General features: G+C 30.5%; 4 protein-coding genes across 4 annotated transcripts; 2 read left to right on the top strand and 2 right to left on the bottom strand.

Annotated features, from left to right (window-relative positions):
- Positions 1–494: 494 nt before the first annotated feature.
- On the bottom strand, positions 495–9356 carry LOC115877725 (melanotransferrin). Its single transcript, XM_030894011.1, has 15 exons — positions 9202–9356; positions 8912–9103; positions 8742–8861; positions 8544–8686; positions 8272–8489; positions 7932–8005; positions 7512–7875; positions 6877–6954; positions 6652–6820; positions 6427–6591; positions 6273–6360; positions 5936–6103; positions 3786–4008; positions 1712–2071; positions 495–1393 (listed from the first exon to the last, which is right to left on the bottom strand). Exons 1-15 carry the CDS (start codon positions 9266–9268, stop codon positions 1165–1167), a joined length of 2658 nt encoding a protein of 885 aa, XP_030749871.1. The 5' UTR covers positions 9269–9356; the 3' UTR covers positions 495–1164.
- Positions 9357–9515: 159 nt separating this feature from the next.
- LOC115877724 (E3 ubiquitin-protein ligase TM129) lies at positions 9516–11120 on the top strand. Its single transcript, XM_030894010.1, has 5 exons — positions 9516–9822; positions 9881–10089; positions 10144–10390; positions 10447–10578; positions 10631–11120. Exons 1-5 carry the CDS (start codon positions 9580–9582, stop codon positions 10886–10888), a joined length of 1089 nt encoding a protein of 362 aa, XP_030749870.1. The 5' UTR covers positions 9516–9579; the 3' UTR covers positions 10889–11120.
- Positions 11024–13514, bottom strand: LOC115877721 (conserved oligomeric Golgi complex subunit 6). The gene is made up of 8 exons (XM_030894008.1): positions 13062–13514; positions 12758–13007; positions 12503–12700; positions 12170–12449; positions 11880–12109; positions 11642–11826; positions 11457–11586; positions 11024–11397 (listed from the first exon to the last, which is right to left on the bottom strand). The coding sequence occupies exons 1-8, from the start codon at positions 13407–13409 to the stop codon at positions 11138–11140; spliced, it is 1881 nt and encodes a 626-aa protein (XP_030749868.1). The 5' UTR covers positions 13410–13514; the 3' UTR covers positions 11024–11137.
- A 156-nt stretch (positions 13515–13670) lies between these two features.
- On the top strand, positions 13671–15577 carry LOC115877723 (protein CNPPD1). The gene is made up of 7 exons (XM_030894009.1): positions 13671–13878; positions 13966–14062; positions 14122–14327; positions 14419–14547; positions 14600–14735; positions 14801–14980; positions 15041–15577. The coding sequence occupies exons 1-7, from the start codon at positions 13843–13845 to the stop codon at positions 15517–15519; spliced, it is 1263 nt and encodes a 420-aa protein (XP_030749869.1). The 5' UTR covers positions 13671–13842; the 3' UTR covers positions 15520–15577.
- Positions 15578–15637: the final 60 nt, after the last annotated feature.

Below are 15637 nucleotides of genomic sequence, written 5' to 3'. Positions count from 1 at the left end.
ACTCAGTGGGGGTGAAAGATACCCTCTCATAACTGCTAAGTATTTCTAATTCTTGTCTAGATTATACGAAAGAATAAGGAACCTTTATTCTCCCGCAAATATATCCATAGGATTAGATCCATGGGCACTAAGTCAGGCGGCCTCGACGGCCAACGGCTGGGATGTGGGATGGTGTGCCTTTTACACTTGAAACCTGAACAAATTACCATTGTAATAGAGTTAATACAAAGTTCACTACACACAACAAAGTATTAAAAATCTTGTCTCCAAAAAAATGGCGTCAACAAAACAAATTCTTCCCCAGCCCGTATATGGGCGTTGTGTCTTTGTATTCTGTCAGTCATTGCTTTATTTACTCAAGTTTCTGTTTAAGAATGATAATTTTTAGCTGTATTATCACAATATAAGTCATAATTATCAGCAATAATTCAATTACTAAGGAAAAAAAAGTATGTCTTCTTAGGCATTTTAAGGAAAAAAAAACATCGATTTTACTACAAAATTCTTGTATATTTGTGTATACAAATTTGATGTATAAACTTAAAAATATTTGATATCTATGTTAAGTTAGTTTTCTTTTAGAGTACAATCAATAAAAACTTGACACAATAAAAATAAATTTATGGCATTTGATACTAGTAAGTGCACTTAAAAATTCTTAAAACCATTATAAAATACAATATAAAAAATCTTACTTGTAAAAATAAAAATTTACGTGTAAAATATTTTTTTAATATCATTAAAATTAACACGTGTATCAGTCAAATAAGACTTAAATATAAAGCATTTGGAATAAATGTTGGACGGATTTTAATAACTTTCCAAAAAAAAATATGGAAAAGTACCATATATTGTTGAGAAAAAAAACGGTGTCATAGTAGCCTTCGAAATGACAATCGACAAAAGTTTTTTCTAAATTAAGTAACTTTTTATGTCATTTTTTTGGAAATGGCATATTTATCTGGTGACCCAGATAGAAATTATCATAAATTGTAATTTCAAAGGTCACTGTGACGCCGTTTTTTAATTTTCAAATAAAATATTATAATATCATTAGAATTAAAGCATACATCAGTCAAATTTAAATAAATTAAAATGACGTTTCACACAAAATTTCTTTGAACTGTTCGGACGGATTAAAAACTGGTTCTCAAGTAAAAACTACTAAAAACTAAACACTATTAAAGCTGTCAGTAATGTCAAAGCGAAAACTGTGACCGATTGCCGTTTAGAAGCCCCCGCATGACAGTCTACTATTCTTCTTGCTCTCATGAAGTCGGGCCCTAAATATGCCGAGTAATATCTTTTGCTTGGCTCGATTATTTGTAGTTGCGTGGTGGCGTCTTGGAAGATCAGATCTGCGTAGGGAGGCTCAGAAGTGAACATGCTGAAACTGTGAAAAAAAAGACATATACAGGGTGAGTTAAAAAGGTTTGAAACAAATGAAAAAAAATGACGATAAGAACAACGTCAATTTTTCTGGAAACGTTCGATCCTTTTTTAATCTTCCTAAAATTAGTGTTAATTTTTGACAAGCTTTGTGTCAATTTTTAGTAAATGACGTCTAGAGATTGACCTTGTCATTCATTTCGGAAAAAAAAACGGCGTCCAGTTGGCTTGGAAATGGACATCGGCAACACATCACACTCCTACTAATATAAAACTTTATAAACGACACCTGTATAAGTAAATAACAAATTAAAAAAAATACCTGAACTCATCAGCCGTTTTCCTGCCATAAAACGTCTGAGCATACATAAACAAATTGACGTAGGCATTGATCTGAGTCTCGTTATACCCATATCCACCTCTAGCGACTATAGCATTGGCTTTAACTTTACCCAAATTGCATTTTGGGTATTCATTAATTTCGGCTCTGGTCCCATCAGGACAAAGCAATTCAAAATCTTCAACTAGATTGTCCCTGACCCACCACTCTCTTTTTTTGCCACCTGTATTTTCGAAGACCGTGGTGTGTTTGACAAAGGCTACGTCACCACCGCCTTCTACCAAGCACCTGAAGGCCCCTGTATGGCCGTAGTAATCTTCGGAAGCGTCTCTCCTACAATATCTAGAAAAAAAAGTCAGCTATATTAATAACCCATCGTTCTTCACCAAAGTTTGGTGATATGCTCCGTTCTTACTATTTATATTGAAAGTATGTAAATAATCAACATCATGATACCCGTTATCATCTCACACTAGAATAAAACTGTCTATAAAGAGTTGCAAATGTCAATATTCATTGAATCATTCACCGACTGAAAAGATTAATGAATTAATTTCGCGAGAGGATAATGCAATTTTATCGTCGTGTATAAAACAATATTTTTTTCCATAACGAGTTACGTTTTAAAAAATATCCAGAAATTATTATTTCGTGTAATTTGACAACACAAAACATCCCCCTTTAGAACTTTTTCTTTAATGGCCATAAGCGGGAGTAAAAGCCCAACCGCCCGAATAGACACTAGAGGCGCCACCAGTCATCAAATGGTGTCAAAATTGCGAAAATTTAATCTTCTAATTTTGACACAAGGGGTCGCGCTTAACTTTTTCAGTTTTAATTCAATATTCATTGTTTTCAAACTATATTATTAGACTTTGTTGTATTTTATGAATGTATAAATGTTTTCTTAGTATAAAGTTGCATTATAGTAATTTAAATTATATTACATACATATTTAAGATTCAAATATTATGACATATATGTCAGTTGCCGTCTAAAATATAATCTTGATAACAAAAAATTAGTTATTGTCAAAAGTAGTTAAAATCATGTTAAAATATTAAAATTTACAAGTTATAATTAAATATTTTATATTATTTCAACAACAAATACATAATAGTACAGTGTAATGTTGATATGCAGGTCCAAAACAAAAAGTGCCGTTATATTTTTCAGTTTTCGTTGTCAGCCGCGGAAGTTTCAGTGATTTTAGTGTTGTCGGATATTTTTACTTGTGAAATAGAAATATTACGTTTGGATTGCAAAACTAAAAGTGGAAGTTTTATTGCAATGTAAGTAAGCGTTTGTCCATTTTATATTTTACTTTTTTCATACCTACGACAAATATACATATATTGAAATTTTATAATTCGTTTTATTTAAAAAATGTTAGAAAACAAGTTTGTAATCCTGTAATTGACATAATTGTTATGTAATATATTCCATTTAAATGTAATATATTACTTTACAATTAAAAAAATGTAAATTTAAAAAATATATTAAAAATATATACAAGCATTAACTGAAATTTTTTGAGTGCGAACAAACACGAGAGGCGCTTTATTATTTACTTTCATTTATTAACATGACAGATGAAGTTCTAAAGGGGGATGTTTTGTGTTTGACAAATAAATAAAGCTGTCTCTTTAGTTGTCAGTTTTGAGTCAATATTTTTGAATTCTCTTTTGCGTCGATTGCTGATTGAATTGGAGCCAGAAATGGCTCAAAACGAAATAAGTAAATTACCAACAGATATTCAGGCTGAGGTGACAAACGCCATATCCAAATTACTACATTTAAATCCCGAATAACTTATGAAAAGGAATACAACATTTTTCAAAAATGGAAGCAATTAAAAAACGTGCGAGAAGAAATAAAGTTTTTAACCTATCCTCGCTGTTAAAGTATCATTTAATATACCCTTGCGGTTAAAGTACTATTTTATCTACTATTTTTGATAGATATAAGGCAATTTTTAACAGTTGCTATGGAAAAAAAGACTAAAGCCAAAAAATCCAGTTTTGACTTATTATTATGCTAGATAAACTATATTTACCTGTAGCTAACTCCATGGCACAGATCGCACATGTTATCATAAGGTACTCCTGTGTTGTACTCGGTACTGATAGCTCCAGGAATACAGCTTTTTGTAAAATATTCAGCTGCGGCTCTTATGCTGTTACAGCCATACGGCCTGATCCAACCATTGCTTATCAAAAATGCCATAGGATACACCCAGCCCGCTGCAGTGTTGATACCACCATGACAGGTATTTTTCGCTAAAATAAATAAAAAAAAGTTTGTATCGCGATAAAAATAAAAGTAGTTCAAATGTCCCAACTTGTTTTTTTATTGTATCCTAACTTTAATCTAACTTTTTTATTGTATTCTAACTAAATAAATAAACCTTGAGGAAATCTATCTATCTCATTATCGTTGGAAACAGGAAAATCGCATGCAAATTTTGAACTGTCCAGATATTAATAATATTGGAATTGGAATAATCTAAAAGCTGTAAATTACAGTGCCCTACAAACCAAATTTATTTATATTTGGGTGCCTTTACGCGTACCTGTTTCTGTGATATCAGTTTACGATACTTTTTAACACAGAATTAGTAGAATTACAAATATATTCATTATTTATCATTTAAATCTGCACATGCTCTTTAAACGTCAGAAAAACTCTTAGATATAATCATATATATAAAATTAATATATTTATTAATTTTATCTGATAAAATTAAAGAATCATCCTGTAGATAGTTACACCAAATTCATAAAACTTTCTAAAGTAATAAATTTTTAATATACAGGTTAATTTGTATATTAACAGCAAAGTAGATTTTAATGACAAAGGTATCCATTTTCCTGTCATTTAATGATAGTTTAAATACCTTCAAGGTCGTATCATACTAACCTTAATTTATTAATTATTATTAATCTTTCTAGAAATAGAATACATGATTTGCATCGACGAAATCAGAAAATGGCAGAATAAATAAATAAATAATCTAACTATATTTAAAAATGACAGACCAATGTCTATCACTGTCATATTATGTTCTTTTGATGAACAGAATACAGTACAATTTTATTCTATTTAATACATTTGTCAAGTAATTTTGTTTAAATGTACACTATTATATAATATTCTACCGGGTGTGTCTCAAAAGTGGCTCACCCCTATAACTTTTTTATTTTTTTAGTTAAAAAAACGAGATTTTGTATGTTAGTATATGACATAAATTAGAATTGATTGACGCATTCAATTGTTTTCCGTCACTTCCGGTTTCACCGAAAATGACTACAACTTTTGATTTTTAAATAGCACCCCGGGATTTTTTTACTTTATTCTATAGAAAATGTCACTCTGAATAGAATGACATATCATATGTCAACTTTTGACATTTTCGCATATGATTTATTTGAAATTATAACTTCCGGTTCGTAACGAAAATTTGACTTGAAATACCAAGTGTGTGGTATCAAATTATTCGTAAAAAAAATGCTTTTTCCAAATATGCTAATGAGCCACCCTCGTTCCATTTAAAAAAATTGAGATATGATTAAAAATACGATTTGAGCATTTTCTAACTGGCCAGGACAAGATAGTAAAAACATTAGATCATCAAATCTATTTTTCCAAAGCTCCCTGATGAAGAATTAGTGTTTTTAACATAGCCATGGCACTCTAGATTAAATTTTAAAATACAATTTTTTGTTAAGCGAGAATGTCAAAAGTTGACATATGATATGACATTCTATTCAGAATGTCACTTTCTATCGAATAAAGTAAAAAAATACCGAGGGTGCTATTTAAAAATCAAAAGTTGTCATTTCCGGTGAAACAGGAAGTGACCAAAAACAATTGAATACACCAATCAATCCTAATTTATGTCATATACTAACGTACCAAATCTCGTTTTTTTTTATCTGAAAAAATAAAACAGTTATAGGGGTGAGTCATTTTTGAGACGCACCCGGTATAACCAATGAAAAAATATAAAAAATAAATCAATAATAATAATAAAATAATAAGAAAAGTAAGTAATAACAATTCAACTTCTAATAATAAGTCTCTATTAAACATTAGAGAGCCAAAAAAATTCTTCCCCAGCAATAAAAACCAAAGTAGTTCAAATGTCCCACAACCTATTTTATTTTTTTTCCCAAATTCTAAACAATTTTTATTGAATATACTTACTTCTCAGATATGTTAGCTCAGTGTTAGCATCTGATTCTTTTGCCACGGCCACTACATAATAATCTGGATCTTCCAAGTTGTACACTTCGCTAATAAAAGGCACTAAGTCAAAGTTCAAGCCTGCTGTATATACATCGCTAGCATCCAGAACAGTCACATCAGCACTACCTGTTATAAAAAACAACGTAGAATAAATTATTATACAATCGAAAAGAAATTTGCGTCACAGTAGTCTTTGAAATGACAAAAAAAACAGACTTTATTAGGAATTTACATAAACTCTTGTAACAAATTAATATCTAAATGAAAAAAAGTTAGAAGTATTATGAATACATACCTGACTTAATAGCTTGCATACAATGTATTTGCGAATGACCCTTGTAACACTCCATTTCCGGTTTTAAAAGTTGAGCTTTCAAAGCAGTCTAATCATATAAAATAAAAAATAAAAATAATATTGTTAGAATTATTAATAACTTTTTATACATTACCCTCATTTTGATGCATTTATTTTTCTCCTCATCTGATGTAACACAGAGTGTCATTCTTTTCACTGGGCATTCTCTTACTTCCATGATAATCTTATGGGAATCAGCGAGGAAAGCTTCATAGGTTTGTAGGTTTTCGGGGATTGGTGCAAAACCAATAGCAGAATCCTAAAAAAAATAAAAATTATATATTACAATTAAAAAAAAAAATATTTAAATGTGTATTACCCCAACTAACAAGTTCCCGTGATCACCGAATCTTGGAGATGATTCGAATATATTAAAATATTCATACTGATTGTAATTATTAGGATTGTTTTCATTCTGGTAAACGTTGTTGCCGTATTGGTTGTGATGAGGGCCGTATCTGTCTCTGTTATCATTATATTCGTCTTGTCTAAAAATAAAAAAAAATAGTACTAAAAATAATAGCAAACAGAAATAGACACAAACCTATTTCTATATCTGTCTTGATTGTCGTATTGGTCCTGTCCATATCTGTCCCTTTGGTTATACTGATCTTGATTATATCTAAAGAAAAAAAAGTTAAAACATCTTATACAGGGTGAGCCAGTATTTAGAAAAAGCTCCGTATCAGGTTTCTATCTGAGATTTTCACTAATGTTTTTTTTATAAAATCTATGGATCTGTAGTAGCATAAATTTTAAAAATATTTTCAAAGTAAAATAAAATTTTAAAAATTTTCAAAGTAAAATAACTCGCTTATTTTGGACTTATTTAAAAAATGGTAAAGAGAAAATATGTTTTTTTTATCGAGATTTACCAGCCCTGAAAATCTTTACACTTATTTAGAATTCACCCTGTATAAAGTTACGGTATTTTTGAAATAGGAAGTTTCAAGGCAAATCTACTGAGCGAAAATTAATATTCTCCATTCCATATAAAAACTCCAACTTGAATGTAAAAATATACATATTTGAGTCACCCTGTAGAATATCGAAAATATTTTTAAAATGTACGCTACTGTTGGCTGTATGTATATGTAAAAAATATGTCAATAAAAATCTTAAATCCAAACACTTATTTTTTGGGACAAACACTGTACAGAATTTTTTAACAAAAATTACCCATAATTTTGTCTCTTAAATCTGTTCCTATTCCCATACTGATCTGTCCCCCGGTTACTATAATCAGTATAATCAGGATTCACTCTATTTCCATTCTGATTGAACTGATCCGGATGAATCTTATTCCCCAAATCATCAAATTGCGGTTCATCAGAACTACTCTCCAATCTTCTACCATTCTTCGAATATATTTCTGCAAATTTTTGCAGGAACCTCTGGTACTTCTCTCTGCGCTCGAAAGAAACTACCGAGGATACGACAAAGGTATCGGAATGGACTCTGCCCCAGTTACAGTTCAAGTACTCTGATATGGGTTTGCGAGAACCGTCTTTGCAGAACAACTGGAATTCATCATTACTATGACCTGTAAAATATATATTTTTATAGGAGATTTTTGAAGAATATTTTGATATGGATTACTGTATTTTGAAGAAAGTAATTCAGGAACTGTGGTATGTTTCACGAAAGCTATTTCTCCTTTTTCTAGCAAGCATCTGAAAAAGAATGCAGAAATAGTATATAAATAAAAAAAACTCACTAAACACAATGCTATAATTGATAAAATCCAGGTAAATCTTCCAGTATGTACACTAGTCTTTATTCCATCTTACCTGACAGACAAAACATTATGTGTAGACACTAAACAGGGATTTATTTATAAAAAAAATCAATTAAAATAATTTTTTTATTCCTGATTTTTGAGGATGTTTAAAAAAATACTTCTTCCATCTTGATCTAAATTAAGAATCTTCTACATTACCTAAAAGCCCCTTCATATCCAGAATAAGGATCAGCATCCGTACACCACCTTCCTGGAATCGCACCTACACACAATTGACAAAGCTTATCCGAATTATCACCAATAGGATTATATTTATCAGACAAACAGTTCACGGCACAAGAAGGACCGAAGAAGTTAGTGGCTGTTTTGACATGATTATTGCAATCTATTATGTCCATAACACCTTCTTTCATAAGCTGAAAATATTATGATTAATATACATATTAGAAAATATCAGAATAATCACATACGGTACTAATAGGAAGCATCCAACCAGCATAAGACTCAACACCAGCAAAGCATGCTCTCTTTCCTTTAAGATCTCTTAAAGAAATCACATCAGTTAGGCTGTTCTTTTTCACCACTGCCACGGAGTAATAGTAGTTAAACCCACCTAAAAAAACATAAACTTTGAATGAATACAGAACATTTTAAGATAGATTACAAACCCTGTAGTATTTCTTGAGCTATTGGTACCAAGCTGTGAAATCTGCCCCCTACAAATATTTCACCAGCATCTAGTACTGTCAAGGTAGCTTTTTCTTCGTCCAAGAATTCCATACATTCATCTAAAAATTACTTAATTACACAAACAGGTAATATTGTAACACAAACTTACCTTTATTTGATGCCTGTTTGCACTGTATTTTGATTGTTTCATACCCAACTTTAATTTGGTCTCGTTCATTGGCTTGTGATAAAGCTTCACATTTTTTTGTTTCATTTGGATTAATTGTACACCATGTTATAACTAATTCTTCGGGTTCCTCTCTATCTTCTACTTGTTTTATTTTATAGAAGTCTTGGCTTGCTAAAATTTATTTTACGAATAAATTTTTATGAATAACCTCACCTGCCCCACCTTATAAACAAAAACAGGTATTTTGTAAATATTGTTATCTTACTTACCTAAAATTATTGGTAATACACTGAATAAAATTATATACAAGTAAATGACTTTATCATTATGATACATTTTGTTATTATCAAATTGATAAACTTAAAATTATTTTTATCTAATCACAGTATAAATAATCAAATGAGAACGTAAATTCAAACAGGTAGCAAATTTGTACTACGTCATTTATTGCTTTCTTCTTTTACATGCAAACATTGGAAAAAGAAAGCATCAATGGGTAATTTCATTCAAATTATTCCTGCTAGCAGGAATATTACAAAGACTAATCTATGGTTAACTATTGAACCGAACTATTCACAGCATTAAAAGCCACAACTTTAAAAAAGAAGAAGAATTTGACACTTCTAACCTATTTTAAATTTGACAAAATGTCCCCTTTTGTTGTTTTTACCCTTTTTTATTTATTAATAAGTTTTGGTTTAATTTATCCTCCGACTGAATTCATCAGTGCCGGTTTTACAATACAAAATTGGTTCAGCGGAATTTTGGGATCGGAGTCGTTAAATTTCATAAGATATCATATCAAGAAGTCTATGCTCAATCTTATAGTTTATTCCTGTTTACCTCTTGTGTACGTTATATTATTATTTTTATTAGGATATGTTAATGAGGTAAGGTCAAGCTAGTTAATTTTATGAGCTTGCTGTTATAATTTAAAGTATTTTATAGCTGTCTTTACTTTTTATTGGGACAACTCTTTACTGGAAAATTTTTGCTGCAACAAGTATTACTTTACCACTCTTAGCACTGTTTGAGGTAAAGAGATGGACAGATAATAACTACAGTAAACACCCCATAGTTAAAAACTTAACCAAGTTCTGCAATAACAACAGTTCCTGGGAAGTAGTAGCTTCTGAAATAGAAAACGAGTTTCGAAGGTAATTGTTGTATTATCAAGTATAAAAATTTAATTGATTTACACTTCATTCTAGAATTGAAAAAGTTTGCATATCTACAAACCCGTTATCTAGAGTTGTTGTGACAGAAAATTGGATCTTAAAAGTCACTCCACTCACTATATTTTTAACACATCAAAGCGAGGCTTCTTTAATTGTAAAATCTGCCACAAATTTTGAGCTTTCTCATCTGAATTCTAAAGAAACACAGTACTTAAACATTGAAGTGAATAGTGCAAGGATAGAACCTTTTATTATTAGGATAAATGCAGCACATTTTAAGGTAAGTACTTAAATACATTTTTTTTAAATATTAAAATTATTTATATTTCTTTTTAGGATCTGGAGGATCGATTAGCCAGATCTATTAATGTCTTGCCAAATGTAAAATTCCACAAATCCATAGTAGAACAATTCTTAGATGTATTTAAAGACACCATTTCAAAGAACCCAAAATATACAACAAACATGGTAAACATAACCTAATCCAGCCTATTTTATATCATTTTTAAACCCCTTTCAGGAACTAGATCAATGTATAGGATGTCTCCAATCCCGCCCGGAGGTTAAAATTCAAAAACAATGCCAAGACACCCTGATTAACAATTGTACAAGTTGTTTTTGCAAACCGATGTGGTGTGTGGACTGTATGGGTAAATGGTTTGTATCCAGACAAGATCCCGAACATAAAAATCAGTGGTTATCCAGCAAATGTACTTGTCCAATGTGCAGAGCGACATTTTGTTTACTGGATGTTTCTTTATTGGACGAGGTGGAGTAATACACTGTTCCAAAAAGAACTTTTAAACTTTTTTGACAAAATTAATTTTACTGTGGTTTCTATAGCTTTAACAATTATTAGCTTTAGTATATGAACAAATAAATTTAAAGGTGTTTTGAATTATTACATATGAATGTATATAAAATTTTTATTAAAGACTTTTACAGCTTATATTAACTATTTAGACACATTGTAGTGTTTATACTTAAATAAAATAAATGTACAAGTAAAACTTTTCATGTTATTATTTTAGGAGAACATTGCATTCAGTTCTTCAGGAGTTTTACTCAAAATACTGTCTGGAGCTTCATATTGATTTACTGGATTATGTACTGCTTCGTATAGTTGTTTGTAAATAGCTAATAACACATCAAAGGATCTTTTTTGAACTGATTTTTTATGTTTAGATGATAAAAGTAGGTTTATTTGTGGTAATAATATTGAATCTGGGTGAGTTGATAAGTGATCTAACTTAGACAGAAAGCTTTTTAAATTAGATGGTTCCATCCCTAAGAAAAAATTAGTTATATATGTATATTAATAATAATTGCAATAAATTAGCCATTACCTGGAATTCCTGACAATGGTCCTTGACTGTGATCTTGTAAAATTGTATAAATAGGACCCAAATTCAAATTTGCTACCAAGGAACTAGCTTGTTCTGATGTTAAAGTGTCAATTTGAGCATCTGATTGTGCCTAAAATGTCAATATTTAGTATAATCTTTAAATTTTTGTTCTTTACACTATTTACCTGTAATCTTTCAAGTCTACCTTCCATAAACTCATACATAGTGAGACAAGTATACATTGAATACATACAATTCAATAAGTAAACAGCCATATCGGTTGGAGGTAATCTTGAAGCTTGCTCATTTACCGCTCTTAACAAAGGTTCCAAAACAGTGTTTGCTATTTTTACCATGTCAACTTCACGTCCTAAGAGAGATATTTTTTTAGTTTAATTTCTAACAACAAAAAATTAAAAATACCTTCACTCATACTAGCTGTAGATAACATATCTCTTAAGATGGATAATAAATTTGAAATCGATGATGTAGGGCTTAAATCTCTTGGGGGAGCTTCTACTCTTACTAAAAGACTGTTTACTTGATCTGTTAAAGAGTTCAAAAACTTTAATTCACTCTTTTCTTCTAACTCTTTTAATGTTTCTGCAAGCTGACCACCTGTTATCACTTTCAAAATACATTTCTTGTAATATCTGTTAATTTAATGTTTTTATTTTACTTTAAAATGTCAAAAAAAACTTAAATTATGTTACCTTAACATATTTAATACTGCATAAAGTACTGAGGGTGAATTAGGCACATTTAAAATTTTATCAATTCTTATTTTTAAAGGTTGGCAAATGTCTTCACATATATTTGCCAAAGCTTTGTTTAGCATATCGTCTAATCCTTCAAAACTGCATAATTTTACAAGAACATGTAAGTTTTGTTTTTCTATTGGTACAGCCTTGTTTATCCAGACTAACATATCAGTAACGTAAATTTGGGCATCATGGGCCTTCATTTCTATTGGGGCAGGATTTCCAGATGGACCTAAAAACAATTAAAAATAATATAGGTGTATATTTATTATCGTACATTCTTACCACCCCTAGTTAAAGCATTAATAAATTCTCCTACCAAGAAACTTCTTCGGCAAATACAGTATTCATCAATGACATACTTGAAAAAAACTGGTCTCTCTTGTAATTTGGCCATAGCATGAACTATTAAGTCACTCAACTCTGGATTATCTACATTTCGACAATGGCTCTGAGTCCATTTGTATAAAACCTCTAATGCACCTACATTTAGAAGAATAACAGTGTTATAATCAATAAACAAGAAGTATTTACTGTTACCTTCTTGGTGTAAAGTCATTTGTTCCATGATGTCCAGAGCTAAAGTTTGTAAACCTGCCTGCATCAAGATTTTACAGTTATTGTGGATCTCCTGAACGTGCTCTAATGCTTTGAAAGTATCAAAGGTAAGAGGTGTTTCACTTTTATTTTTATCTGCATGAAGGGCTATAATTTCTTCACGACTTAACTGAAATGTTTTTATAATTGCTGATGATACCTTTTGTTTCATTAAGTTTTGTTCTTTCTCTTTCTAAAAAAAACCTAATATTACTGTAGCTGTTTCATCTATATCTTAAATATTTACCTGTAATGCACTAGTTTTCTGCAGTAATTGTTTTGTTTGGCTTTTGGCATTGTGTAGTCTGTGTGTCATATCCTGAATGCATTTGTTCATTTCAGCAATATCATTATAGACAAAATCGAAGCTATCTTTAACTTCTTTAAAAGCAGATAAAAAGCTCTGGTTAATATCCAAGCTTCGTTTTTCTATTTGGCTGCGTAAGTTTCTTCGAGCTTGGAGAGAATTCTCCGTATAGAAGGTGGATAATTCTCGAAGTGCTTCGATTGTTTCGTCGTCATTTTCGATTTGCGATTCTAGAATTTTATTTAATCTTTTAGATAAGACATGTTCCTTCTCTGGCTCAGACACCATTCTGCAATTTCTAAATAATAAGTATTGCTATTTTTTTAATTGTTTACATTAATATTTATAGGTTAGCTCTTTTTTCACACGTATTTTGACATTAACCACAGAATCAATAAATATCCATTAATTAGGGATGTGTGTTTTTTGACAAATCATATAAAGTAATTAATTTATATGATTATAAATGTTTCAGGACGCAAAGTCTTAGCAGCAGGAGCCACAAAACTAATCAAGAAGAAGTGGTAGGACGTAGGTCGTAGCGTGGTTCTGTTAAATAAAAATAGTCAAAACTTAAGTCAAACAAAAAGCGGTTCAGCTGCCAAGGTGACTCAATAATCTGACAACTTTCGGTATATTTTTCCAAGTTTCTAATTTTTCCGAAAATTCTATGCTCTCTGTGATATAATTCGATTAAATACAGGTGCCAAACAAACAACAGATGTCCAAAATATACAAGAAACCCCCCTATTGCAAGGTATTTTATGTAATTCAATATTTACCATAATAGGTCATCACGTGTGTTTTGTTAAAGAAATGTGTTAATATGTTCAAAACATTTCAGGGCAACGATGACCACCAGAAGTATCTCTCTAGAATAAGAAAAACTTTGTATTATGGAAGATTGCCAAAGAATGACGTCTTGAGTTTACCTGTAACAGGTAGTTGCATATTTCACTGCATTTTTGTAATATTTACTAAACAAATCAATGTTTTGTAGAACTGGCCGTGGAAATCTTTTCTGAAGCTCAAAAGGGGAAGTCTCTGGATCGTTTACATTGCAATACAGCAGCTCAAATATCTAGAAATGCCTGTGTATCTCCTTGTTCTTTTATTTTGGCAATGATATATTTGGAACGATTGAAAACATGCAATGTGGAGTATTTGGAAAGGACATCTCCTTCTGATCTATTTTTAATTTCTTTGGTATGTAAATGTAGTTTATAAATATGTGGGTTATTCTAGTTAATAGTTCAGTTAATAAGGGTAATATACTTAAATAGTTTTTTTTATCTAGATGGTTTCTTCTAAATACCTTTTTGATGATGGGGAATCAGATGAAGTTTTTATGGATGAATGGGCGGCATCTGCTGGAATGACTTGCAAAGAGTTGATTCGCCTTGAAAAAGATTTTCTGAATGCTATAGTAAGTTTCATTTGACTAAGTATACATCAAATGTCTAAATATGTCTTCTTAGGACTGGAAAATATTTGTCAATCAACTATCATTTTGGAAGAAATTACACGAAATTGAAACAAAATTAGCCAAGAAAGAGGGAACAAATAGAGGACATTTTACATATACTGAAATTCAAACATTATCATCTACAATAGGTACATAATATACTTGTTTTTTTTAAACAATTTCTATTATTTTTATATTCTTTTTTGTCTTACAGAGGTTCAGAATATTGTACAATGTTTAGTGTGTATATCTATGATATTAGCAGCTACATACACCGCAGGACTGCTAACTTTAGTGGGCTCTGTATATTTGGCAAGTCAAATTCCTGGTTCTAGTTTGTATCGAAAGCCAATCGAAGACACTACTCTGGTTCCTGTTACATATCACAAATATGGTAGTGAAAAATTATTAATTATTAATTTTAAACTTGTCTTACATATATTTTGTTTCGCAGATAAAGAAATATTGACTGAAAAGTATTGTAATGACACAAATATAGAATCACAAAAATCTAACGGGTGGCAATCAAGTGTAATCAAGGTTTTTAAAGCCAGTATATTACTAGCTTCTATAAAAACTTCTAATTGTAACAGCACGGAGTCTACAGAAGAAGTAAGAGAAAATACTAAGATAACTGACACCTGTCAACAAGTCACTTGGGATTGGTGGAATATACCGATTATGACATGGCTGTCAAGAAGCTCTGAGTACATTAATGCCCTTGAACTACCAACCCTGAAGAATTATTTATACTACTTGGAAAATAAGGCTGTTAATAGCAAGTATATTTATTTGGAGGATCATATTCATAAGGCAACAAAAACCAGAATTCAGGATCAAATTGAATGTTCTTGGCATGCTGAATGGACAGATAGTATAAAAAAGTATAATTATTACTATCTTTTGCCTTACCTTCAGAATATTAAGTCATAAAATACAATTGTGAAGTATTTGTAACTTATGTTATTCACAATAAAGCTTTACGATATAACTGTATTTTTTATACAAGCTATAAATATTTACCAAATCAAACTCCAAAATTCTGACACTG

This window comes from Sitophilus oryzae, unplaced genomic scaffold (genome assembly GCF_002938485.1).
Source record: "Sitophilus oryzae breed Bouriz unplaced genomic scaffold, Soryzae_2.0 scaffold_1498_pilon_pilon, whole genome shotgun sequence".
Taxonomy (NCBI): Eukaryota; Metazoa; Arthropoda; class Insecta; order Coleoptera; family Curculionidae; genus Sitophilus; species Sitophilus oryzae.
The sequence above is the reverse complement of the archived record's forward strand: the minus strand, read 5'-3'. Positions and strand labels throughout refer to the sequence as shown.

What these genes read in the sequence shown, in the direction of transcription:
- LOC115877725 (XM_030894011.1), bottom strand. Translation starts at nt 9,268, where the DNA reads ATGTATCATAATGATAAAGTCATTTACTTGTATATAATTTTATTCAGT. An exon ending in TATGCAAGCTATTAAGTCAG is followed by an intron (nt 6,104 to 6,272) that starts GTATGTATTCAT and finishes TTTTTATAACAG; the next exon opens with GTAGTGCTGATGTGACTGTT. An exon ending in AAAACGGCTGATGAGTTCAG is followed by an intron (nt 1,394 to 1,711) that starts GTATTTTTTTTA and finishes TTTTTTTCACAG; the next exon opens with TTTCAGCATGTTCACTTCTG.
- LOC115877724 (XM_030894010.1), top strand. Translation starts at nt 9,580, where the DNA reads ATGTCCCCTTTTGTTGTTTTTACCCTTTTTTATTTATTAATAAGTTTT. An exon ending in ATAGAAAACGAGTTTCGAAG is followed by an intron (nt 10,090 to 10,143) that starts GTAATTGTTGTA and finishes ACTTCATTCTAG; the next exon opens with AATTGAAAAAGTTTGCATAT. An exon ending in TAAATGCAGCACATTTTAAG is followed by an intron (nt 10,391 to 10,446) that starts GTAAGTACTTAA and finishes ATTTCTTTTTAG; the next exon opens with GATCTGGAGGATCGATTAGC.
- LOC115877721 (XM_030894008.1), bottom strand. Translation starts at nt 13,409, where the DNA reads ATGGTGTCTGAGCCAGAGAAGGAACATGTCTTATCTAAAAGATTAAAT. An exon ending in TACAGCTAGTATGAGTGAAG is followed by an intron (nt 11,827 to 11,879) that starts GTATTTTTAATT and finishes TATCTCTCTTAG; the next exon opens with GACGTGAAGTTGACATGGTA. An exon ending in ACCATTGTCAGGAATTCCAG is followed by an intron (nt 11,398 to 11,456) that starts GTAATGGCTAAT and finishes ATTTTTTCTTAG; the next exon opens with GGATGGAACCATCTAATTTA.
- LOC115877723 (XM_030894009.1), top strand. Translation starts at nt 13,843, where the DNA reads ATGTCCAAAATATACAAGAAACCCCCCTATTGCAAG. An exon ending in AGAAACCCCCCTATTGCAAG is followed by an intron (nt 13,879 to 13,965) that starts GTATTTTATGTA and finishes AAAACATTTCAG; the next exon opens with GGCAACGATGACCACCAGAA. An exon ending in CTTGAGTTTACCTGTAACAG is followed by an intron (nt 14,063 to 14,121) that starts GTAGTTGCATAT and finishes AATGTTTTGTAG; the next exon opens with AACTGGCCGTGGAAATCTTT.